Source organism: Rattus rattus, chromosome 17, assembly GCF_011064425.1.
Source record: "Rattus rattus isolate New Zealand chromosome 17, Rrattus_CSIRO_v1, whole genome shotgun sequence".
Lineage (NCBI taxonomy): Eukaryota > Metazoa > Chordata > Mammalia > Rodentia > Muridae > Rattus > Rattus rattus.
Genome location: NC_046170.1, coordinates 1,732,343 through 1,757,568, shown reverse-complemented (window position 1 = coordinate 1,757,568; position 25,226 = coordinate 1,732,343). Strand labels below are relative to the sequence as shown.

Below are 25,226 nucleotides of genomic sequence, written 5' to 3'. Positions count from 1 at the left end.
GGATCTCAGGGAAGCATTTTCTGAACTGAGGCACCTTCCTCTCTGATGATGCTAGCTTATGTTAGGTTGACAAACAAACCGAGCCAGTACAGTGGCAAATGACTGTGGGTCAGGTGTTCAAGACCAACCTCAACTTATAATGAGTTTGAGGGTAGTCTGGACTATACCAAACTGTCTAAAAGAACCCCAAAAAAACAAAAAACAAAAAGCTAAACCAACAGCTTCCTCCGACCCCAGCCAACACCCACAACAAGGATCATCATTTTATTTACATTTTTTTGTTTCTTTGAGACAGAGTCTATGTTGTCTCAGGTGTCCTGGGACTTCCTGTCTAGTCCAGGTTGGCGTCTAAATCACAGTAATCCATCTCCTTCGGCTACTACATGCTGAAATCCTGAAATCCTAGACACATCCCTTAGGATCAGAGGTCTAAATGCAAAATCTAAAATTATGAAATTTGTGAAATAAAAAGAAGGAAATGTATTTTCTAGACTGGCTTCAAGAGGAAAAATGAATAATGAGCCCCTTATAAAACTGTAAGTGGCTTTGTTTCATTAGAGTATCTGTTGAGCTGGGAGGTGGCTCAGTGGTACTGCATTCCCTGAGTTTGCTTCCTTGCACAGAAATAATGGAAGGAGGAAGGCAGGAAGAGGGAGGAGAGAGAGGGAGAGGGGAGAGGAGGGAGGGAGGGAGAGAGAGAGAGAGAGAGAGAGAGAGAGAGAGAGAGAGAGAGAGAGAGAGAGAGAGGGACTGAGAGAGGGGAAGAGAAGGGAAAGGGAAGGGAACAGAAGGGAAGGATAGGACTGAGAGACCTCAGTGGTTAAGAGCTCTTGCTGCTCCTCTAGAGGACCTGAATTTGGTTCTCACCCTTAGTGAGTGACTCACAACCACCTATAACTCCAACTCCAAGGGATCCAACACCCTCTTCTGGCCTCTGTAGACACCCACACACATGTGCCATTCACTTACAAGCATACACACACACACACACACACACACACACACACACACACACAAAAAGAAATCTTAAAACAAAACAAAACAAAACAAAACAAGACAGGGGCTGGAGAGATGGCTCAGTGGTTAAGAGCACCAACTGCTCTTCCAGAGGTCCTGAGTTCAATTCCCAGCAACCACATGGTGTTTCACAACCATCTCTAATGGGATCTGATGCCCTCTTCTGAGTGTGTGTGACGATAGATCACACACACACACACAGAGAGAGAGAGAGAGAGAGAGAGAGAGAGAGAGAGAGAGAGAGAGAGAAAGTAAGGAAGGGATACATTAAATATACGGTAAGAGGAAAAGAGACTAGAGAAAATATTTGCCAACCACCTATTCAGAAGAGGTCCAGTACTTACAATATGTTAAGAGCTCTCAAAAATCAACAACAAGAAGTAGATAATCAAACTAGAACTTGGAAAAAACAGCAAGAAATGTTTCAACGAAGGAAGAATACAAACAGCGAACTATCACATGAAAATGCATTCCATATCAGGGCCATTAGGGAAACACAAATTAAAACCACAATGAGATGTAACTTTTCATTGTCAGAAAGTCCGCCGAACTGAAAAAGTAGTGAAGCAGCCAAACGCTGGAGAGCATGGGATAAATCATTCCTTCACTGTGGTCAGAGAGGGATGTAACCGTTATATTAACAATTAAAGCAGTCTAGAAGAGTGAGTTCTAGGACAGCCAGGGCTACACAGAGAAACCCTGCCTCAAAAAGCCAAATAAATATAAATAAATAGTGACAACCCGCAATGATACAGCTCGGCATTGTGTCTGTAGCATTTAACCAAGAGGGATAACATGGGTTTACACAGAAACCTATGCATGACATCCATAGCAGAAAACCCAGAGACAACCCAGATGTCCTTGAATGGTGCATGAATAAACAGATGGTGGTACGCCCATACAGCGGAATGCTAGGAATACAGTACAATACATTACAATACAATATAACACAATACAATACAATGTAATACAATGTAATGCCATACAATACAATACAATACAATGTAAAACAATACAATCCACCCACCAAAGCAGCTACTGATTCAAGCTGTGACTTGAATAAATTGCCAAGTCATTACCAACTGAGCAGAATGGACTTTCTGGACACATAACTGATAAATCCAGCTATTCTAGAGGCTGAGGTAGGATTACACAGTGGACTACACAGTAAGTTCAAGGCCAGCCTGGGTAACTTCCTGAAAGCCTATCTTGAAATATAAAGTAAAACAATAAGACTTGGGGCTGGAGAGATGGCTCAGCGGTTAAGAGCACTGTCTGCCCTTCCAGAGGTCCTGAGTTCGATTCCCAGCAACTGCATGGTGGCTCACAGCCATCTGCAATGGGATGCCCTTTCTGGTGTGTCTGAAGACATCTACAGTGTACTCACATATAAATAAAATAAATAAAATCTTTAAAAAAAAAATAAGGCTGGGATGTAGCTCAGTGGTTGAACACTTGCCTATCATCTGAGAGGCCAGGGTTCAATCACAATTTTAAAAAGTTACTGAGTGAAAACTGCCAAGGATTGTACTTTTTATGATTCCAGCTGTGAAGCCTTCTACCAACTGTAGAAATGGGAAACATCGAGCCCCCCCGGGGGGTTACAGAGGAGGAAAGGGAAGTGGGTATGACTAGAGAAGGGGCAGTTTATGGATACAGAAACTCCCTATGGTGACTTCAAGTTGCCAATATCCTGTACTATCGCTTTTCAAGGTAGGAAATATCAGGGACTCAGATACTATATGGTTTTTTTTTTTTTCTTTTTCTTTTTTTCGGAGCTGGGGTTCGAACCCAGGGCCTTGCGCTTACTAGGCAAGCCCTCTACCACTGAGCTAAATCCCCAACCCCTTATGTGTTTTTTTCTTAAGATTTATTTATTTATTTAAGTATATGAGTACACTGTAGCTGTCTTCAGACATACCAGAAGAGGGCATTGGATCTCATTATAGATGGTTGTGAGCCACCATGTGGTTGCTGGGAATTGAACTCAGGACCTCTGGAAGAGCAGTCAGTGCTCTTAACCACTGAGCCATCTCTCCAGCCCCGATTGTCTGTGTGTTAAACCATCCACCTGCATGTGGATCTACAAACAACCACGTAAGTGTAAATTCAAAAATTAGTTAAAAATTTGGGTATGGTGGCACTTGGGAGGTAGAAGATGGCAGATCACTTCAAGGTCAATGCCAACCTGGTCTACATAGCCAGTTCCAGGACTGCTAGAGAAATCCTGTCTCAAAAATGAAGAGGAGGAGGAAGAAGAAAAGGAAGAGGAGGAGGAGGAGGAGAAAGAGAGAGGAAGAAAGAAGAAAGAGAATTTAGATAGCACAGTGGGTAGAGGGTAGATATTGGGTAAAAACTTTGAGAGAGAATGAAGTTTAGGAATCCCACTTAGAGATGATAATTCTAAATTTCATTATATTATTACGACTAATTTTGAAGTTCAGGGAATTGAACCTAGAGAAGGTTCTTTCCTTCCTTCTCCCTTCTCCTTTCTTTCTCCTTCCTTCCTTTCTTCCTTCCTTCCTTCCTTTCTTTCTTTCTTTCTTTTTCTTTCTTTCTTCCTTTCTCTCTTTCTCTCTTTCTTTCTCTTTCTTTCTTCCTTCCTTTCTCTCTTAGAAGTAGGATCTCACTAAGACTGGCCTTGAACTCATCAGCTTCCTGCCTCACCCTGGAATTATAGACGACAAGTAGAACGGGGCCAGGCTAAGAGACCTCTTTTTTGTTGAAACTCATTTTGTCCTTTGTGACCGTACGACTTCTCCAACAGTGTTCCAGGATGAAAGCAGTTGGCTGTGATGGCGTGAGAGCTGAGGACTTTATGAGCTGCTGTTTGAAGTAAAGCAGGGGGGTCAAGTTTGGAAGATGCATGGAAAGGTCATGAGGTCATGGGAAGGTCAGGGGGTTCAGCTTAGCATCAAGGAAGGAGAAAGCCATTTCCTTGTCCTGTAGCCTCATGGCTTCCACTTAACACACATTTTTGTGACAATCCTTGGATATTTTAAGGGGACACAAAATGGGTCCTTTAGTTTGCTGAACAAGACTGAGTCTCTGATGTTCTGGCAGAGGGGGTGGGAGGTAGGGTTTGGGGAAGGTATGAGGCAAGGGATATACTCTGTGCATGGGTACTGAGTTCTTGACTCCTTCATGCTCTAGGCTAATCCCTCACAGACGAGAATTAGACTTGGGCCTTCTCATTTCTCAGGATTTCAGTCAATTAGGTACAGCCTTTTGCTTTGTGTTTACGGCCTAAAGAAGGGGTTCTCAGATGTCAGCATTTGACAGAAGCACCTGGAGAAATGTTGAATAGATTCCTGCCTGAAGCTCCCACAAATTCTGACCTCTGGAGTCTGGAGTGGGGGATGGAACTTATTTCCATGATAGCACCAGAACTTCTAGTTGAGAGACCATGCTTTTGAATCCACTGATGTAAAAGGGCATAGATGTAGCCGGGCATGGCAGTAAAAGTAAACTCAGTGTCCAGAAGATGGAGGCAGAAGGATTGCCGCAAGTTCAAGAAAAACCTGGGCTACTTAGCAAGACCCTGGGCTGGGGATGTGGATCAGTGAGTTCCCAGCACCCAGTCAAAGCCAGGTACAGAAAGGTATGTTTGTAACCTCAGCATTGTGGAGCTGAGACAGATCCTAAGACCTAATGCCCGACTAATGTAGCCTAAATTGTAGAGCTTCCTATATCAAAATACAAGACGGAGAACTAGCTATCTGGAAGACACCCAGACTTCGACACACATACACACACACACACACACACACACACACACACGACCTAGTCTCAAAAAATCTAAATATATAAATGAAAGTTAAAAAAAAAGTAAAAACTAAAGTGTGGTGTAAATAAAAAATAAAAAGGGGAAAACAGGTGAGTGCGGCTGAGTGTGTGACTGGGGAAGTAAAGCAAGTCCTGGGCAGGCCTGGATGGTGAGCAGCAAAGGGAGTCACTAGACAAGAGGGTAGCAGGATATTGACTCTTGAATTGGGAGGTGAGGTTCAAAGACTGGGAGCTGATATAGGGTTCAGCCTCCAGCAGATGTGAGGCAACGTAGGTTTGAGTTATGGAGCTCAGGGATGACCTGGCGCGACTGAGATGGGTACTAGTAGTGAGCAGAGGGCTGGGCAGCCAGGCGGAAACTTCTGTCCTAGTAATAAGACATTGGCCGGACTCTGGGACGGGGCGGATCTCCTGGGTGAGGCGTGGCTCCGAGAAGGGGCGAGCACGACGCCAGGGATGGGCGGAGGCGTGGCGGTGGGGCGTGGCGTGGCGCCAGGGCGGCGCGGGGCGTGGCTTCAAGGGGCGTGGCGTCGCGGATCAGCAGAACCGGCTACCTCCCGAGTCTCCGCTGGATCCGGAGCTGGCGGCTGCGCTTCGCTCCAGTCTACAACCGGAGCCGCGCGCTGCCACCCCACCTTACCAGCCGCGCCGCGTCGAGACCTGGGCATGAGCTCGCCCCGCGTCCCGCGGAGCCAGCGCCCTCCGCGCCTAGGTAAATAGGGGAGTGCGAAGCGGGGAGGGGGTTCCTAGGCCTCACTGAACCGTGAAACTCCCGCAACTCTCATCCTGGGGCGCCCTTGGTCACCTCCGGAACCTGCGGGCTCTCCCAGCTATGGGAGCGTCCTACTTAATTTAAGGGAGGAGGACTCAGACGCGCCTCTCAAAGGCAGCGGGACCCTGAAACTCCCTGAGCCTTCCACACCCTGCTCCTATCTCTGGGAAGCCCAGGTCTGAACCATACCTCACCTGCATTCCCCACGTATCCCGTCAGAGAAACCCAGATCCCGGCTCCCTGAGCCTCTTCCCGGAAGCAGCCTTCCTTGCCTTCCTGCTCCCCAAATTTCAAGAGACACTTTCCTCCTACTGCCTACCCGACCTGCAAGTGACTTTCCTATTCACTCCAGTCCTCCGGGCCAGCAGCCTTCTGCCCTAAAACCTTTCTCCTCCAGCTCTGGGAGTCTGTACACCTTCTTCCTTTGGAGACAGCTAACTGATTTCTGTCACGGTAAAAGGACCGGAGCCGAGCCCTGGGCAGACGGGGGTTCTATGCAATCTGCCTGCGTGGAGCGGTGGGAGTAGAACAGTTGCCAGGCATTTGGATGGAGGTCTAGGGTGGAGGGCTTTGATAAGACAGGCAGGCAACCAGGGGCCGGGTGTCAACTCCAGCACATTCCAACAGCCGCCAGGGGCCGTGCTTCCTGTACATTCTTTGCTGGCCCTTTTCAGAGAAATGCAGGCTGCTGTGTAGGTCCCAGGAGCTGTGTCCCTGTCGCTCTGTTGCTTGTCTCTGTGCCTGGGTGCTGGGTATTCCTGGGCAGGGCAACAGGCTGGATGTGACCTCATCCAACAACCCAGCCAAGGTGGGGCCCCTAGCCAGGCTCAGACACAGTGTCAGCAGTAGCACAAGTGCCCTGAGGCAGCTTTGAACCAAACTGTGGATCGTGGACCCGGCTGGTTCTCCTGGTCTCTTGGACTTTGCGGGTCTTGACACTTGTCACGGAGATGCAGAGACTCACACTCACACTCTCTGGAAGCAGAGCTGATAATGGTGGTGAGGGGGGAAAGGTGCCTCAGATTGGGCACCCACTCTGTCCTTGATCAGTGTCCTGGTCACTGATCATAGCTAGATAGAAGGGGTTTGGGAACTATCACTGTAGGTGTCTCTATCGTGGCTAAGTGACAGATGAAGGAACCCGAACATTAAATCTCATAGTGATATGTGACAGACTGCAGCGCTGGATGTTGAGAGACAGCCAATTAGCAAGGCCAGGGTGTCAGGAGGGCCCGAAAGAGGAGGCAGATTTTCAACTGAGACCCGAATGAGGCAGCGGAATATACTTGAGACCACAGGAGGGAATTCAGTTAGAGGCAAGAAAAAGCAAGTGCAGTGAACTTTCCTGAGAAGGCATTTACATACTGAGAGGTGGCCGGGAGGACAGACAGCAGTGAGTGGTGTGGGGCAGTGGACCGCATTCCTGGGGACCATGAGTGTTCAAGATGTCCTGACCCCTCATGTTCCTCTGCCTCATTCAGTGCTTGCCTTTGTGGCTCTCCTTGGATGGGACCTTCTGGGGCTTGGGAAGCGCACCCTGCTGGTCCCAGATAGCAACCACACTGGGATAGGGCAGCTGGTAGATAAAGTCCTCCAGGCAGGAGACCTGCAACCAGATCTCGGCTGTGAGATGAAAACCTACGGAGGACAATGAGATAGCATCCAGGCAGGGCTGATTTGCAGCCCTGATAAGATCAGATCTGTGAAGGGTGGGGCAGCCTGGTCAGGCAGGCAGGACTCAGGCTTTGCCACTGGCCGAGTAGTGTTTGTTCTATAGCGAAGGCCTCCAGGCAGAATTCTGGGAGGGAACTCTCAGGTGCAGCCCATGGGGCAGGTGGGCAGGGAGAGCCCCAGAATGCCTCCTGCATCCTCTCTACAGGATGCTGCTCTGGCTGTTTGTGGAGGCCTGGGCCAGGGCAGCTACTGTCCCTTCAGGAATAGCCAGACACATTGATAGCAGGGTAGAGGAGAGATGGGGGTTGGGGGGAGTTACCCCTAGAACCATGATGAGAATGGCTACTGGAAACCCATCTCGCCCATTTAGTATACAGTACTGAAGGGCTTCTGCCCAAAGCTGAGGATGCCACACACTTGGAGGGATCTGTCCCTCTGAGGGCCTGTGAGAGGCTGGTGTTTTTTTTTTTTTTTTCTTTTTAAACCACCCTTACTTATTGGCTATTGAGCCTTTAAGGGACCTCAGGGCAGGTTGGGGATTACTTGCTGTTTAAAATCTCGTAGTCCCTCTTGGCAGGGGGAGAGAGTGGGCATGGGTCCCCATTGCCAGTTAAATCCACGAATCCTCTTTTTTTTTTTTTTTTGGTTCTTTTTTTCGGAGCTGGGGACCAAACCCAGGGCCTTGCGCTTGCCTAGGCAAGCACTCTACCACTGAGCTAAATCCCCAACCCCACTTAATCCTCTCTTTTTTTTTTTTTGGTTCTTTTTTTCGGAGCTGGGGACCGAACCCAGGGCCTTGCGCTTCCTAGGTTCCAGGGCCTGAGCTAAATCCCCAGCCCCCACGAATCCTCTCTTAATGCTCTCTTTCTACCCCTCCGTGCCCTCCGTTTTGGGACTGGGTTAGTACTTGTCTCTACAACCTAACGGGACTGAATGAAACCAGAGGCCAGAGAAGGCAGGTCTTGGGCTCCCCCATAAATGTCACTTCTCAGTGGTTCTAGGGTTGGGTGTTCTTTGGACAGACACAGCACATAGCTGAGATCTCGGTGGCCCATGGGTTGTATAGAGGAGATGGCTGATGGAACCAGTAAGAGGTGGCTCGCTCTGGGTCGATGGAGACTGGTTTGTAATGGGCTTATGGCCTGGATTGGGCAGGAGGGTCTGGAGAGTATAGCTACCCCCTGGCTTCACTTCATCATTTAAAGTAGAAAGACTGGCCTTGAACTTGTGGCAGTCCTGCTGCTTTTACCCCCACCCACAATGTTAGGATTACAGGTGTATATTATCACATTCTACCTAGGTCCTTTAGAGAAACAAAACAAAACAAAACAAAAAAACCTGATGTGAAAATTGAGGGACTACACAGCCTGCTAGAGCTGTATTCCTTGACGTCTGGGCCACCTTAGAAGAACCAGGGGCCTGGTGACTTTTGGGGGGACAGGTTGGGAAACTGGCCTTCAGTGCTGGGGACTGACTGTCAGTGGCTGGCTTGCTAGTCATTTTAGTAGGGAACTCCATGGAGCCAGTACTTGTCCTGGGGACAAGACAACCCCAGGGGCAGGTCACGGTGTAGTCAGAGCTGGGGAAATGGACCCCTCTCTGGCTGCCAGAGGCCGGTGCGACTGGGCTATCGATGATTAGACCTGGAAGAGGCAAAGCACTGCTGTGCGAGCATCCTGGGATGGAGGATGTGAAGGGGCCATCACTGCACAGAAGCGAGAGGTAACCCCTCTGCCCCACCTCTTGTTTGCATGTGCCCAATGGAGTGTCCCATCTGTTCCTTGTTAGGGACTCAATAGACAGCTAGGAGATTAATTAATACCAAGCTGCTGGCAGACTGAGATGTGTGCCTGCCCTAGGGCCCCATTCTGGCAGCACAGATGTCCAGCTAACCCCGGAAATGCTATTGCATTGCCACCCAATCATCCTGGAGATGTGGGAAGTCTTGTGGGGAGTCCAACCCTGACTACCGAGGCTTTCGTGCAGAGAAAGCTTAGGTGGTAGCGGGAAGCCAAAGGGGGCTACAGGACAGTGTAGGGAACGTCTCATTCGTCTTTGGTTGTGTCCTGGGCTTGCTGTGTGACCTAAGCCTGGTGGCTTACTCTCTCTGGGCTATTTTCTTTTCCAGTGCATAATAGGAAGGCTGATCGCCTAGGTCTGTGTTAACTGAGCCCAATTCTCCCCCTGCTATTCCCATTTTTCCCCGAATTGCTTATGCTACATGCTGTGCCCTGGGTCATCCTTCCTATAACTAATGCCTGTCCATGCTCAGAACATACCTCGGCTTGGCTTGGTCGGACCAAGTGTCCTGTTGGGACCCTATCCCCACCCTCAGGCTGGCCTACTTCTTCCAAGGCCAGGGTAAATGTCTACTTCCTCAGAGGCCACAGCCCACAGTCCCACACATTTCTCAAACTTATCCAGGGCCCCACCTCTTGGACTCTGCCCTCCTACCCAGGAAACACCAGTCAGTACCCAGAAGAACTGCCCAAGAGTCCAGGGGCCAGGAGTAGGGTCTGAATGATTTGAGCTGGTGACTCAGCCTCATCAGGCTGGAGACAACCAGGTATAGTGTGGTGAGCTGGAAGGGTAGGCTTTTGTAGATAACCTAACCCTGGGCCATCTCCTGATCCCCTCACCATTTCCTGGAAGTTCTCCTCTGGGATCCCAGTACTCTCAGGAAGGTGGGGTGCCCTGGCAAGTTGCTCTAAGTCTGCCCCAAAGTTGTAAGAGGATGGCCAGGTGCCACCAAGCTTAGGGTCCAGGCTTCTCCAAAGCCCACTACCTCAGTTCCTTCCCCTCTTTTGCCTTCACCTCCACAGCAAGCAGAACGGGAGCCAGCCATCCCAGGAAGGGGTTAACTGCCAGCCCCAGCCTTGAGGGAGGGGACTGGGCCGGACCATTTTTCTGTTCTGCCTCCACCTCGCTTTTCCTGAATGGTTCTGCCGTCCTGGGGTTGGGAGGAAGGGAAGGAGGGAGGGCGGGCTGGCAGAGGGAGGGAGGAGTGTGGGAAGAGGAAGGAAAAAAAGAACGAGACAGCTAAGGGGGAAGAGAAAGATGTCACTGGCTCTAATCTCCCTGTCATTTGGGTTTCTAGCAGGAGCTGGGCGAAGGAGCCGCTAGAACAATGCTGAGGTGGGGGAGGTGAGGAGTGTCTTAAACAGGTGATCAGGGGAGACCAAGCCACCTGGGCACCCTCCCCGGACTCAGCCCAGCCGGCACCCCAAAGACAGTGGGGCAACCATGGCGACCAATTTCAACGACATCGTCAAGCAAGGCTATGTGAAGATGAAGAGCAGGAAGCTTGGGGTGAGCCACCCTGGTGGGAGCCCTTGTCAATAAACAGTACTGAGGACGGGTCTGGAGGCATGGTGTGTCGGGGCAATGCTGCCCGCCAGCACTGGGGACTGTGTGACTGTGATTTGAGGCTTCTCAACGCGGGCTGGCTGGCATGTGGCTAGCCAGCCTCTGTCTACTGCATCTCTTGCCCCAGCTGGGCTGGCTGGCTGGCATCCCAGCCACTGGACCAGTAGTGGTAGCTGACAGGCTGGCAAGAGGCATCCCCTGCTATTGTTGAAGTTGTGGCCACGGCGCTGGCAGTAGCGGAGGTGGCAGCCACCACCGGCTATCGGGAGTGACTGGAGAGTGAGGCTGTCAAGAGTGGAGAGCAGCTTTGGCTCCTGGGCCTCCTCCCTTGCTCCCCCACCCCTTTCCCCTCCCTCCCCCTTGCCTTGCTCCCCACCCCTCCTGTCCTCTTTTCTTTAAAGTGTCCCTCCCCCGCCCTACCACACACACACACACACACACACACACACACACACACACACACACACACACACACACACACACACACGCTTGCTCCTCAGTGTGTTCAGAGCCCTGCACTTATATTTTAGAGGGTTGCTTTGGGTGTTAAATTGTTTGGGAAAGAGAATGGCTTGTTGGGGGGTAGGGGTAGGGACATCAAGGACTGAGGCCAGAGAGGCTGACACTTCCCTGATGTGTGGGTGGCATGGCCCTTGCTCTGGGACAGGCTGCTTTCCTTGGAGTTGGTGGTGGCGGCCCTGAGCTGGGGCTTGGAGGTGCACATACCCCTCCTCACCACCCCATACAGGTTTCCAGCTGAGGAAAATCCCCTAGAGGCATGATTAGGGCCCCAGGTTCCCTTTGAAGCCTCTATTCCCCTGCTATCCCCTACCTCCAAGGAAGGAGGAAAGAAAGCCTTGGTGACAGGTGACCCAAGTCTGTTTTACCCAAGACTCTGTGCCTCCCTGCTGCCTTGATGGGCTGGGTTCAAGGGTTCCTGGGCTAACCAGAGGGTGAAGAGATGCCCAAGGGTCTCTTACTCAGGCCCACCTTGGAGTGGGGGTGATTCTTGTTCCTCCTGGCTTTCTGGGGCCTTGTTGGGCTGTCTTGTGTCCAGGCAGGACCAGCAGTCCCCTGCCCTCAGCTGGGCCATCAGTGGATTGAGGCAGGGCTTCTCGGCATGTTCGGCATGTTCGAAGTCTCACTGGCTCAAGCCTGGGAGACTCTGCTCTTTCCAAGACAGAACAAAGAGCAAGGCTAAGGCCAGGCAAAGAGGCCCCGGGAGTGGGGACCTCATTCCTGCCGCCACCCCTTATTCCCATGCTTAGATCCAGCCAGTCCCCAGGGGCCAGCAGAGCTCGATCCAGGGCAGGCTTACAAGAAAGCGCTGGCTACAGGCAGTCCTGTGGGGTCAGTGTCAGACCTGTTACAGAAGGATTCCCAGACCCCAAGTGGAGAGGTGGGCAGACTAGGGAAAGAACTGGAAGGTGGGGTGTGGCCTGACCCAGACTGGTGTCCACACTGTTCAGGGAGATCTACTTTCCACAGACCTAAGCTTATTCTGCCCTCTGTGAGGGGCTAGGCTTTTCAGTTGCCCCAGGCAGTGTCTTATCTCAGTCTCCAGGGATCAGGGGAGGGGGTGTGCTGAGAGGAATGGAAAAGGGATGGCGCCCACCCTCCCTTCCTACCTGCCAGGGCCTCCCTCCTCCCTCAGCAGAGCCTGGCAGTGTGCTTAGGAAGAGCTGATCAAAGACCTGTGAGAACTGAGGAGAGCTCTTGAGTGCATGGCTCCCTGGGGTTGTGTGAGTGTGTATCCTGTAACCAGGCAACCAGGGTGCTCAGGCCCCCAGGCCTCCCATGTTGCTGCCTGTTGGGGTGGGGTGGGGTGCTTGGGCAGCTCCCACCCATTCAGTTATCTATCCATTCATCTGTCTGTCCACCCTGTCCTTCATATGGTCATATGCACAGCCGTCAGTCATTGCTAGCTGGTATTAGCAAAGGGTGTGAGAATATGGTATACACGGTTTCTGCTTTTAAAAAGGCTCATGTGGTCAGATCAGGGCTCAGCTAGGGACAGACATGCTTTTCAGGGTCCCAGACAGCAGCTAAAAGTGACCCAGCTGTAGAGACTTCCAGGGACAAGGACTGTCTAGGTCCATTTTGTTCTGTGATCTGCTTGGCAAGGCCTGGTGGCACACCTCTGGCATATGCAGAGAAGGTAACTGGGCTGGCCAGTGGCCTCGTCCTTTCCTCTGCCCAGCCCAGCCCTTCTTTAGGCCCCTTCTGCTCACATTGACAACAGCACAGGGATGCTGGGAACAGGTCTACCAGGCTTGAAGCCTGCTGGCAGCGGCTGGTAACTCCATCACAGCCTGGCTAGACAGAGGCTCTGCAAGACGAGCTCAGATGGGCAGTTTATGGAGATCCTGGGACAGCCTTTCATGGTGTCTGATGGGTCAGTTTGTCTCTGGAAAAGGGTCATCTCTTTAGGAGTTTACGAAGCTCTGGAGAATCTCAGCAGCATAGAGCACAGGGCACTTAGTAGGTGTTGTGGCTCATACCTCTGCCCCCTTAGCCTTTGTGGGCCTCTGGTGCCCGTAGGGCACAGTGTTGATTAAGTGCTGATGGAAATCCTTGGAGGGCAACAGTGATTCCCCTCACACCAGAGCCTTGCCTGGGCCCACAAACAGGGCCGAGATGATGTGCAGTCTAGCTGGGTCCTAGGGGGCCGCTTCTTGTTCCCGAAAGACCCCATGTATGTATGGCCAGAGTGGTCTGTCCTATGGTAATGGGTGTGTCTCTGGAAATCCTGTCTTAATCCCAGACGCATCACTTGTCAGGTCGTTCCTACTTGCCTTCTTCATAGCCACTAGTCTCTGAAACGGAAGAAACAATCGAACTGCCTTCAGGAGTGACCCTGATACTGAATTCCACAAATGCTCCTTCTGTTACACGGAGCATCACAGAACAGCTCAATAGAGATGATCGTGAACTTGGCCATTTGGGTAGGGCTGCCCCTCTGGTGGCTGGCATCCTAGAGCTACGATCCTAAGGTTTTTTTCTAAGCTAGGGTCCAGGGAAGGGTGTGGTACTGCTCTCTCAGGAGGCTGGGGTAACTTCAGGGCAGCATCACTGGGGAATCATAGTTCAGCAACAATCTGACCAAAAGTTGGCTTCTTGACCCACAGATTTACCGGAGGTGCTGGCTGGTGTTCCGAAAATCTTCCAGCAAGGGGCCCCAGCGGCTGGAGAAGTATCCTGACGAGAAGTCAGTGTGCCTCCGGGGCTGCCCCAAGGTTAGGGGCCTGGGCCCTAGATCTCCCAACCTGTGAGCAAAGTTGACTCGCTGAGTCCTGAGGTCTGAGGGTACCTTCCTGAGGAACCCAGCTATGGGAGGTAGGGTTGAAGGGGCCAGCCTGGCTACATATCTTGGGATGTCTTTCCAGGTGACTGAGATCAGCAACGTCAAGTGCGTCACGAGGCTCCCCAAGGAGACCAAGAGGCAGGCGGTGGCCATCATATTCACGGATGACTCTGCTCGCACCTTCACTTGTGACTCAGGTGAGGCCCCAGGGCTGCAGGCTCCATCTGCTCTTCTTGGGCTGGTCAGTCAGTGGTCCAGGCAGCGGCTATCAGAGCAGGGCCAACTGTTGCGGGAAGAGCGGGAGAGCTGTGTCTCTCCTTAGTGGAGTAGGTCCCAGACGGAGGTAGGCAGGCAGGCAGCAAGGCCTCCCTGCAACGGGTCAAGCCAGGGCAGACTGGGTGGGCTGCTGGGACTCTGAGCTGGTAGAACTATTAAGTGCTATTTCTTTCTAGAGCTGGAGGCAGAGGAGTGGTACAAGACACTGTCAGTAGAATGTCTGGGATCACGGCTCAATGACATCAGTCTGGGAGAGCCAGACCTCCTGGCCCCAGGAGTACAGTGTGAGCAGACAGGTGAGGCTGGTCCTGGGTCTCGAAGCGGGGAGGGGGAAGGGGGAGCCCTCAGTTAGCTCAACTGTTACCCTCTGCCGCTGCAGATCGCTTCAACGTCTTCCTGTTACCCTGCCCTAACCTGGACGTGTATGGCGAGTGCAAACTGCAGATCACTCACGAGAACATCTACCTCTGGGACATACACAACCCCCGCGTGAAGCTCGTCTCGTGGCCCCTCTGCTCTTTGCGCCGTTATGGCCGAGATGCCACACGATTTACCTTTGAGGCGGGCAGGTAGTACCCTCTTTCTTACCATCCTGTCCCACTGTGGCCATTATGGAGCCTGCTCTCGGCATGGCGTCAGGCACGTTCATCAGCACGGCAGCCCAGGGGGGATATAATGTTTCAATTTTACAGATGAGGAACTCAAGGCCAGAAGAAGTAATTAGCTTGTAACAGGCAGGTCAAACGAAGCTTATACCAAAGCCCAGCTCCCTAGCTGAGTCACTGCCAAGGGTGACACTTTCTGGCTTTGTGATTGTAGCCTCAGTACCAGTTCCCTATAGGGGGTGAAAAAGCGCCCAGCCTGCCAGAGTGATGTTATAGTGAGGGAAGGTCCTTGCTAGGACTCCAGCAGTCTGCTTAAACTTCAGCTCCCCACCATCCTCTGTGTAACCTTGGCTGAGCAACTCCTCTATGGTAAAATGTAGAGGAAAACGAATAGGCTAATTTCTGTGAAGCTTTCAAACCTCCACTGGGTATGTGGTAACTACTGCTCAACCCATGTGTACTGTGACCAAGTCCCCAGATCACCATAGCCATCCTCTCCCTGAAGACCTTCATACAACTGCAGCTGACACTTAGAACTTGGTGCGTATGCACGCACGCACGCACGCACGCACGCACGCACCCACCCAGAGTCAAATTCCTGACACCTTGCCCTCCTTGCTGCCTTGTCCTTAGGATGTGTGACGCTGGGGAAGGACTCTATACCTTTCAGACACAGGAGGGGGAGCAGATTTACCAGCGGGTTCACAGTGCCACCCTGGCCATCGCTGAGCAGCACAAGCGGGTCCTGCTGGAAATGGAGAAGAACGTGAGGGTGAGGCGTGGCTGCTGTTCCAGGGCACTGGGAGGCAGGGCAGACGGGCTGGCTAAGTCTCCACCAGCGCGTTCGAGGGTGAGTCAGGCAGGACCTTGGGCTGGCGGCAGTGTCCCTAGGACTAACAGACGGAACCTCTTCTGTGACACAGCTGCTGAACAAGGGCACCGAGCACTACTCCTATCCCTGTACACCCACGGCCATGCTGCCCCGCAGTGCGTACTGGCATCACATCACGGGTTCTCAGAACATCGCTGAAGCCTCCAGCTATGGTGGGTCATCGTTGGGGGCCTGCCCCTGTGGAGGTTTCTTGGGTGAGGGCTTTGGGTCTTGGATTCAGATTCTAAGCATGCATCTCTGTCCACAGGTGAAGGATATGGAGCAGCCCAGGCCAGCTCAGAAACAGACCTCCTGAACAGATTCATCCTGCTTAAGCCAAAGCCTAGGCAGGAGGACAGCAGTGAGACCAAGACCTCTTCCCAGTGACAGCTGCTAGGCTGCAAGAACTCACGACTGCTGGGCCACTTGCTGGAGGACGGCTCACTGCAGCAGTCCATGGACAGCCTCAAGGAGCTGGTGGCCAAGAGCCAGAGAGCAAGCTGTCCCTCCTTGCCCTCAAGGGTGAGGCTGGACCTCAGTACATGGCTGGCCACACCACCTGAGCATGAGGGGCTAGAGCCACCGTGGGACTATACACTGTTAATGGTTTTAATATATATGGCTTATAACATATTCTGTATAAACGAGGCTATCCTCTATCCCTCCCCACCAACACATACCCATTTTTAATTCCACGACCAGGCATGGTCAAGGCTGTTTTTTGAGTATGAATGAGGGCTGCCATGCCTGTCCTCAGTGATACAACTCTCCTGTTGCCAAGATTGCTTGAGCTGCTAGGGTCAGAGGAGGGGGACAATCAGACTGGTGCTGTCTGCTGGCTCTCCTCAGAAGCCTAAGGGCCACAATAGCAGGTAGCTTCTGTCCTCTGGGCCTACAGTGACACAGGAGAGTTCTAAACTTCACTGTACCACGTGGCAGCCTTGCACTTGGGAGTTTTAAGCAGAGGTGGCATCTGGTTTTTACATGCACTTTCTGCACTGGCTCCTTCCCGCTCAGTAGGCTAAGATGTCTTCAGGCGGGCAGGGCTCCCTTACCTCAGCAGTAGAGGACAGCTGGGACCAGCCCAAAGGCTGCAGCGGGCCTGCTGTGGGGAGCACCTGGCTGCCCCCCTTTACTGACCAGGGTATGTGCTCCCTTGCCCTGGGCCAGCCACCCCAGGCCAGATTCCAAAACTAAGACCTTCCCATCTCCCCACACGGTGCTGAGGCTCCCTGCTGAAATGCAATTAAAGCAACTGATTTTCTAGTGCTGGTATTTATTGACTACCGTGCAGAAGGGCTATCTTTCTATTCACATCCAACCTTTTGTTGCGTGTTTCTGTTTTTTAATACTTTAGGATCTGCTCTGTGGGAACAGACCTTGTAAATAACCACTGTTCATATGTGTGGCAGAATGATAAGGGGGCCTCTCTCAGGGGGCCCTGGAGCCAGGGAGGTGGCAGAGCCAGCCCAGCTCTGACTGTGACCCAGGAACGACCACCAGAGGTCAGTTAGTTTGTACAGGAAATGGGCCTAAGCCCTTGGGAGGGAGGCAGAATGGGCTCAGTAGCACGATGACGCATGAAGGAGATTATGTTGTGCTCTTTATTGCCAAAAATAAAAACTTTTAAAAAGACATCTACTGTTGATCAATAAATACTCCTTTTCTGTACTAGTGTGTGCTTCCCCCTAGGCTGCCTGGAAACCACTACGTAGGGCCAGGGATGCTAAACCTCTATAAAACCTGCCTTGTCTAACACCAGTGGAACCCCTGGCCATCTCTCCGATGACCTTCAGGAGGCAACGTGAGCAAGCGCAGTCCTTAGCCCAGAAACCAGAAGGGCCCCAGGGCCTGAAGTCTGGTCAACTTTGAACCTAGTCTTCCGCAGCAGGCGGGCTGTGCTAGTTTATGGTGAGCACGTCACTCTGGATCTCATGGCTCAACTGAGTCTGTAAATCACTCAGCTTCTTCTTTAGCCCAGACAGGGCTGAGAGAACAATGGTTTCAGGGCGCAGTGAGCCACATGACTCCACATTGTAGTAAAACCTGAGAGACAAGAGGGGGTGAGAGCTCTCATGAGGCAAAGCTTGAGCTTCAAACAGACTTCATTCTGAGACTGGACTCCATTCCTATGAGGCCTTTGATCTTAGGACAGGGCTGACTTCCCTTTCCCTAAAACCCCTTACGCAGAGTGGTCCACATCCACTTCACAGTTCCCCGAGGAAGCTACTAAAAGGGCATTGTTGTAAAAACCCTAAAATGACTCTGGGCGTGCATGTCTACACTGGAGACAGCAGGAAAAAACCAAACACGATTCTGGCTACAGCTCTTCAGTTCTTCAGGGGAGGGCTATGGTTAATTTGTTCTGGCTTGAGCCTAAACAGGAAGGCCAGAAATAGCACGGGGCAGTAAGAAGGTCCCTTTCTTTATGGTGACCAGAGAGGGATGAAGACCAACTCAAGAAGTGCGAGTTTGGCAGTCGGTTCTATCACGTGGTGGGGATGAGGTGGGAGTGGGGGATGGGGTGTGGTGTGGTGAGCTTGGGTGTGTGACTGCCTAACAGCCTCCCACACCTACACTTACAATTACAGTCCCAAGCAGGACTGGGGTCTTACCTCTCTGGCTTGCCGTTGGGGTCATAGGGAGCCTGTGACTCATCCTCATCCAGCTCAGAGTACTCACTCTTTGGCCTGAGGGCAAGCACAGGTAAAGCAAAAGTGGCTGCTTCTACTGTTAGCAAGGCTCTCAGAGCACCCACCTACCTAAATCTCACTACAGCCATTGCTATTCTCCCCTCCCCCCCAGAACATACCATTCCTCAGGCTTGGGATACACTGTATGCCTAAGTGCGTTGTCTGGATCGTATTCAAAAGCTACCCCCGCAGTAGGGTTCCACTTGGCATGCTCCTTGCCAAACCCCTTCTTGGCATAGGCTCGAAGTCTCAGCTCCTGGCCCTTCCTCAGCTTGACAATAAGGATGTCTGCAGGGAGAGGTGAGAGTAAGGCAGAAACAAAAGGGACAAGTTCTCCAACTTGTGTCCTGCAGTACTGCATGAAGAGAACCCATATCAAGAGACCAGGCGACTCAAAAGGGTCTCTGCTCCGACCACCAGCTTGACTGCCCCATCCCTTTCCCATCCAGCCTGACCCCCTTACCATCCTGCTCCACATAGTCATTGGGGTCATTATCCCGGTTCCGGGATGTCACCTGTAGGAAGTCCAAACAAGTATGCATTAGCCTCTCACCTCTCAATCACCTCTGGCAACTGTCTCTCAGCAAATCCAGCCTGTAAGCTGTCAAGCCAGGGAAAGGAGGCTGAGAAGGAGATGGCAGAGTTGTCCAAAGAGCTCCGTGGCCTTTAAAAGGGTCTTTGGACAACATAGGGCACATGGCACCAATACTGCTCTGTTCAGGAACTCAGGGCCAGCACGTCTAGGTGGCAGTTAGAGTAGATGATCACAGGGTAGGTTAGCATCTCATAAAAGATCCACTCTAATCTACCCCACTTGGAGCCAGGCAGAGAAGAGCAAAGGCACTAACCGGGATAACCCGGGGGCTGTTGGAGATGAGATCTCGGGAGGTAACATGGCGCGTCTGGTCTTCATTGCACCTCACGTCGAGAGTGAACTCCACGGAGCACTCTGGGCAGAACTCTTCACATGTGCAGTCCTGAGGCAGGAAGGGCAGTTGGAACAAGAAGACTGGACTCTCTGCTTTTGCTAACCAGCTCCTTTCAACTTCTTCTTGGTGAAAAGGGGCGACCCCAGTCCCAGGCCCTTCAGAGCTGTGACATCTGGTTCACCACATGGTAACTTGTATACCCGCTGGCAACCATACTTCCTTTCCAGGGCCACTGCTACAGGTGACCACTAGGGGGCACACTGCTAATACAGCAGTGCCTAGAGAGGACCAAGGTTTTATGGAACAATACAGTTCTGTCTATGCAGCTTGGGAATTACTGAAAATACAAACAAGAGAAGAACAGGAAAACAAAAAACAACAACAAAAACACCCCCAAAACCCAAACAACTTTGAAGTTCTAGATTATTTGGGGAGGAGGGGGCTGGAACTCATATAGCCTAGGCTGGCCTGGAATTTAGGATGTAGGTGAAACTTAAACTACTGATCCTCCTGCTGCTACTACTGCCATGTGAACGATTACAGGCACGTGTCACAACATCCAGTAATCTTTACTTCAAAACTTCTTATGGAAAATTTTACCCACATACAGAACCAGAGAAGACAGATGGCCACTTGTCATATGCCCACCTTCCAGCTTCCTTAATTATCAACATTTGCCACTCTTTGTGGATGTTTTGTGTGTTCCGAGACAGAGTTTTTCTCACTAAGTAACCCTGTAAATGGTGGGATACAGGCACACAGCCGTAGAAGACTGCAGCACACTGATCCGTGCTCAAGTACACAGGAGGCAAGGGCAGGGCGCCTGCAGCTTATTTTCTAAAGGTTAGGGAAGAACAGGGCAGATGTAGTAAAACGTTAACATCTGGTAACCACAGAGAAACAAAACAAAGGGGGGTTTACTACTGTTTCTCAGACATGCACGGGACACACGCCTTTAATGACCAAGGGAAGCACTCAGGAGGCAGGGCAGGCAGATTTCAGTTGAAGGCCAGCCAGGGCTACATAGCGAGAGTCCCTTAAAACTAACACAAAAAACGGAAACAATAAGTGGATGGAGGGTGTGGGGCCGGCTATTAAGTGACTACGGCTCAGCTGCCAGAGCAACACCCAGGAGTTCACAACTGCCTATAACTAGTTCCGGGGCTCCGAGCGATGCCCTCTTTTGACCTTAGCCCACCTGCACATACAGAGGCAGACATACACACACATAAAAGTGGGTGTGTTCCCCCACCCTTTTGGTTGTTTTGAGACAGGGTTTCTCTGTACAGCCCTGGCTGTCCTGGAACTCAAACAGATCCACCTGCCTCTGCTTCCCAAGCTAAGCCTAAAGGCGTGCGCCGCCACACCTGCCCGTGTGATGAAGCTTGGATGTGCTGAGAGCAATCTGAAGCCCCATCAGAACCACACTATTAAGGACCACACTATTAAGACATCATCTCAACAATGAGCATGCTACAGTCAGCTGGAAGGAAGACGCCCAGAAAGATTCCAGGGAGAACTGGACCCCCCCACCCCCCGACCCGTGCCTCCTGTCTACCTGCCAACACACGTACCCGGGAGTACTGCAGCTTGTCCACAATGTCATCACTAGTGAGGGGGATTAAACCTGCAAGACACAGAAAAGTGCTCTACAGAACAGCCAACAGCCAAGCCACCACAAGAACCTCAGAGGTCAGGCAGGCTGGGGACAGGGAGCATCCCACTTTGACCTCTTCCTCCTCAACACCAGCACTCACCAAGCCTGTGCGCGATGAATTCATCATGAAGGACCGAGGAGTTGGCGTCAATCTGAACCCAGTCGATGGCTGGAAAAGGCGGCAACAAGACAGGACAAATGAGAACTAGCCATCAGATTCATTTACAGACCTACAGCACTGTCTCAAATCACTCAGTGCCCAGCAGCACTCGGGAGGCAGAGGCCAGCCTTGTCTACAAATTGAGTTCCAGGACAGCCAGGGCTACAAAAGAAAACAGTGTCTCCAAAGCAAAAACAAAAACAAAAAAACAAAACAAAAAAGAAAGAATCAAGTCAGTGCTTACAAAGTTGAAGGTGACCAGACCAGGCCAGACCAGGGGGCAAGAGGCTCTGACTTCAAAGTTTAGCTCCAGGTTTAGGCCTCCCACATTTCATATATATAATCTTCCTGCCCCAGTGAACTGGGTATAGGCCTTGCTAGTGATACACACACACAAACACACCCCTACCTACCTCAGAGAATTTAGGGATACTTAGGGAATTGAGTACTTTAAACCATCTACCTGTGCCAATACCAAATCCAAGAATAAAAGCTATTTGGGCACCTAAAAGTTGAGGGAAACATGGGTTGGAGGAATGGCTCAGAGGTTAAGAGGTTCCTGGCGGGGTTGGGGTTTTAGCTCAGCAGTAGAGCGCTTGCCTAGCAAGCGCAAGGCCCTGGGTTCGGTCCCCCTCCCCGAAAAAAAAAAAAAAAAGAGGTTCCTGGCACCCATGTCAGGTAGCTCACAACCCCTGTAACTCCAGCTTCGGGGGGATCTGAGACCCCTGGGCACCTCTGGCACCTGTATTCACCTGTAAACACCCACACACAGAGACAGTTAAAAACAATTTAAAGGGCTGGAGAGATGGCTCAGCGGTTAAGAGCACTGACTGCTCTTCCAGAGGTGCTGAGCTCAATTCCCAGCAACCACATGGTGGCTCACAACCACCTGTAATGGGATCCGATGTCCTCTTCTGATGTGTCTGAGGACAGCAACAGTGTACTCACATACATAAAATAAATGAATATTTAAGAAAAGGAACAATTTAAAAATCTTCAAGTTAGGGAAAACATCTCAAGAGTAAAACATCACAAGTTCATGGCCCACACCCTATTTATGATATCACCAGAGAGCCCACTTAGAACTTCAGTGTTACTCCCATCAAGGGATGGTTCACTGGACGACTTCAACAGAGAAAGCACAATAACGATAAATCCAACCCCTCTCAGTTCAATGCTGGGCATACGGGACTGTACACACACAGAAGCTTAACTTAAACCTGTACCTAATCGCCCATAAGCAAACACCTGCATGCAAACAATGATGTTCAGAAATCAAATGGTGTGGGAGCCCAGTTCTCAAGCAGCTGCCATAGGCACAAGGAAGAGAGGTCAGAGGACCAGGCGAGGACAGGCCCAGCCTGCCCTTCCCTGCAGCACTTCCCTAGCAAGGGTGAGGCTTCCTGACGCTTTACTTCCAGGGCCCCCTCAATGCCCTTAATCTACTCCCCATCCCTTAATCCCTGGTGGGAACTCCCAGTATTTGTCCGTATCTACAAATGCTCCATCCCCTTCTTCCTTTCTCCTTCCTGGTCTCCTGGTCTCCTTCCTTTCTCTCAAAACAAACAACAAACAAACAAAACTGTTCAGACTCTCCTGAAGACAGCTGTCATATTTTGCCTTGTGTTATGTTTGCTCATTTCTTGACTTCACCTGGAAACTTACATGATCTACAGAAATAAGAAATTCATTAAAAAAAAAAAAGACACCAGAATAGATACAAAAAACCCCTGCAGTCTGTCTTATCTGTCTCTCACTCACACACACCTCAACCATAAAGAACTAAAGTATGTTGTTTGTAAAAGAAAAGTTTAATAACACACATGCTTTCTCTCATGTGGAATCAATCTCTCTCTCTCTCTCTCTCTCTCTCTCTCTCTCTCTCTCTCTCTCTCTCCTCTCTCCTTTTTAAATAAAAGGAGAGTTCAGGGCCTACAAGATGGTTTAGCAGGATAAAGGTACTTACTTGTTGTCAAGCCTCATCGAGGTCAATCCCTGGGACACATATGGTGGGAGATGAGAATCCCTCCCACAAACTGTACTCTGACCTTCACACATGAACTGTGTGGTACTCTCGAGCCCAGAGATATACAGATATATGTAAATAAATATGTTCTAAAGAAGATAGGGGGAGAAGATAAGAAAGTATAGCAGGGTACTCTCTGGAAGGACGGGAGAAATCACTGTGTGTAGATTTAAAAATGTCATGACGTAGTCTGTTATTTTGTAAAATTAACAGACATTTTCAAAAAACGCCAACCAGTAGCGAACACTGACTTAAAAGCAAAAGCGCATCATCTACATTACTTCGGTAATCTCTGTATCACCCGTTAACGACGCTTAGCGTCACCTTACGGATGAGGAGGCTGCAGCCCTCGGCTGTTTTAATAGTGCTTAGTCTTGATTTCTGTTGCTTTTGGGTAGACGAACAGAGTTGGAATCCCCGCTGCCGAGCAAGGCACGCACCGAGCGGGCCTAGGCAGCCGCAGCCTAGCGTGCAGGCCCTCAGTGTTCTCAGCTCCCACCCGGGAAGGAGGGACGGCGGCACGGGCTCCGAGGGAGGGTCGCTTACCTATTATGGGCACCTCTGCGATGAAGACCCTCCGAATGGAATTGGCCACCCTACAGGAGGAAAGGCAGGCAGCGTGAGAGGCCGCGAAGACACAGCCCCGGGGTCAGGAGCCCGAGGCCCCGGCCGCCCGCCTCTCCCCTCGCCTCCTTACGCCAGGTCCGTGTTCTCGATAATGAACTTGACATTCTCTTCAGTGAGTTCCGTGATCCGCACGGTTGGCTGGTTGGCGTACGGCATCACGACCGGCTGCCAGTCTCCCGCACCAGCTCCACAGCGCGCCTGCGCGACCACCAGTTTGTCGGCGGGGCACCCGGGCGCTTCCGGGTAGACGTGGGCGCAGCGCCACCTGCTGACCGGAGGCCGGAACTCCTGGCCTGTGTTTTCTAACCACACTGGCTACATGCACTGGTCCTATGCTCTTGAAATCCCCAAGATACACAGCACAAAATTTCACGGACAGGGTCATTCATGCCAATGTTATTTGTAATTGTTAAAAATAATAATAAAAATTGATAGAGGCTTGGTTAAACGTACATACGGGGATATGGAGATAAGAGCACTGGCTGCTGTTCCCTAAGAGTTGGATTGTATTCCCAGCACCCATATGACGTCTAACATCTTTAGCTCCAGTTTCTAAGGAATCTCTTTCCTGGCATCTGAGGGCACCAGGTAGTCAAATGGTGCACATGCAAGCAAAACACCCATATACATAAGAATAATTTTTTTTTTTGGTTCTTTTTTTTCGGAGCTGGGGACCGAACCCAGGGCCTTGCGCTTCCTAGGTAAGCGCTCTACCACTGAGCTAAATCCCCAGCCCCAAGAATAATTTTTAAATGTGTAGGAATACAATAAAGCCTTTTAAAAGATGGAAGCTGTACATCTATACAGAAACAAAATGGCTAGGGAGGTGGCTCATTGTGTAAAACGACTGACAGGTTATTTCTCTGCCAGCGAAATGAGTCAATTCAAGACAAATTAGGACATATTAAAAGGTAGGTTTATTGGGAAGCTGCTCTCAGGCAAGTTCACTGGCCCCCAAGAATGGAGGCCAGGGGAGTCACCAAGGGAAGGACAGGGAGGGAGAAGAGGGGAGAGGGAGAGAGAGAGAGAGGGAGAGAGAGAAAAGGAGAGAGAGCACAAAGCACAAGGTGTCTGGATTAAACAGGAAAGAGAAGAGCCTCTGAGGAAAGGCCACCCAGCCTCTAAGCTGGAAAGTTCAGGGTGGGGGCAGAATATGACAAGTAGGGACTGAAGGATGCTGGGAGTACCTAGGGGCCAGGTCTGCATTGATATGTAAAGTACGCACCACAGTCCCTGGTCCCACCGTCAAAGCCAAAACACCGATGTGCAAGGACACAGGTCCAAATTCTCAGAAAACCCATAAAAGAGCCGGCATGGTAATGCCAAAGTCTGTAATCTTAGTGCTCCTTTGAGTTGGAAGGTGGAGAGAAGAATCCCCTGGATGCTCTCTGGACAGTTAGATAAAGCGCAAAGAAGCAAACAACAAAAGAGCCACACCCGAGCTGATGTCAGAGAGAGTGCTG

The 25,226-nt window shown here is 51.0% G+C and overlaps 2 protein-coding genes across 3 annotated transcripts; one reads left to right on the top strand and one right to left on the bottom strand.

The window, feature by feature from the left end:
* The first annotated feature begins 10,246 nt into the window (after nt 1-10,246).
* Dok4 (docking protein 4) lies at nt 10,247-17,308 on the top strand. 2 transcript variants are annotated; one of them, XM_032887494.1, is made up of 9 exons: nt 10,490-10,558; nt 13,396-13,560; nt 13,744-13,851; nt 14,002-14,116; nt 14,372-14,491; nt 14,575-14,764; nt 15,434-15,572; nt 15,724-15,844; nt 15,940-17,308. In XM_032887494.1, the coding sequence occupies exons 2-9, from the start codon at nt 13,492-13,494 to the stop codon at nt 16,056-16,058; spliced, it is 981 nt and encodes a 326-aa protein (XP_032743385.1). In that variant the 5' UTR covers nt 10,490-10,558; nt 13,396-13,491; the 3' UTR covers nt 16,059-17,308. The 2 variants fall into 2 exon arrangements, with proteins under 2 accessions (XP_032743386.1, XP_032743385.1); XM_032887495.1 differs by lacking the exon at nt 13,396-13,560 and having other exon boundaries at nt 10,247-10,558.
* Polr2c (RNA polymerase II subunit C) lies at nt 17,255-23,977 on the bottom strand. The gene is made up of 9 exons (XM_032887496.1): nt 23,834-23,977; nt 23,683-23,732; nt 21,051-21,119; nt 20,868-20,920; nt 19,213-19,341; nt 18,828-18,879; nt 18,484-18,652; nt 18,287-18,361; nt 17,255-17,717 (listed from the first exon to the last, which is right to left on the bottom strand). The coding sequence occupies exons 1-9, from the start codon at nt 23,917-23,919 to the stop codon at nt 17,573-17,575; spliced, it is 828 nt and encodes a 275-aa protein (XP_032743387.1). The 5' UTR covers nt 23,920-23,977; the 3' UTR covers nt 17,255-17,572.
* Between the last annotated feature and the right edge of the window lie 1,249 nt (nt 23,978-25,226).

Excerpts from the sequence above, each read along its gene's own strand:
- Dok4 (XM_032887494.1), top strand. The coding sequence starts at position 13,492 with ATGCTCCTTCTGTTACACGGAGCATCACAGAACAGCTCAATAGAGATG. Across the intron at positions 14,765-15,433 it reads TTTACCTTTGAGGCGGGCAG|GATGTGTGACGCTGGGGAAG; the intron begins GTAGTACCCTCT and ends CCTTGTCCTTAG. Across the intron at positions 15,573-15,723 it reads AAATGGAGAAGAACGTGAGG|CTGCTGAACAAGGGCACCGA; the intron begins GTGAGGCGTGGC and ends TCTGTGACACAG.
- Polr2c (XM_032887496.1), bottom strand. The coding sequence starts at position 23,919 with ATGCCGTACGCCAACCAGCCAACCGTGCGGATCACGGAACTCACTGAA. Across the intron at positions 18,362-18,483 it reads TATCCCAAGCCTGAGGAATG|GCCAAAGAGTGAGTACTCTG; the intron begins GTATGTTCTGGG and ends GCTTGCCCTCAG. Across the intron at positions 17,718-18,286 it reads CCCAACGGCAAGCCAGAGAG|GTTTTACTACAATGTGGAGT; the intron begins GTAAGACCCCAG and ends CTTGTCTCTCAG.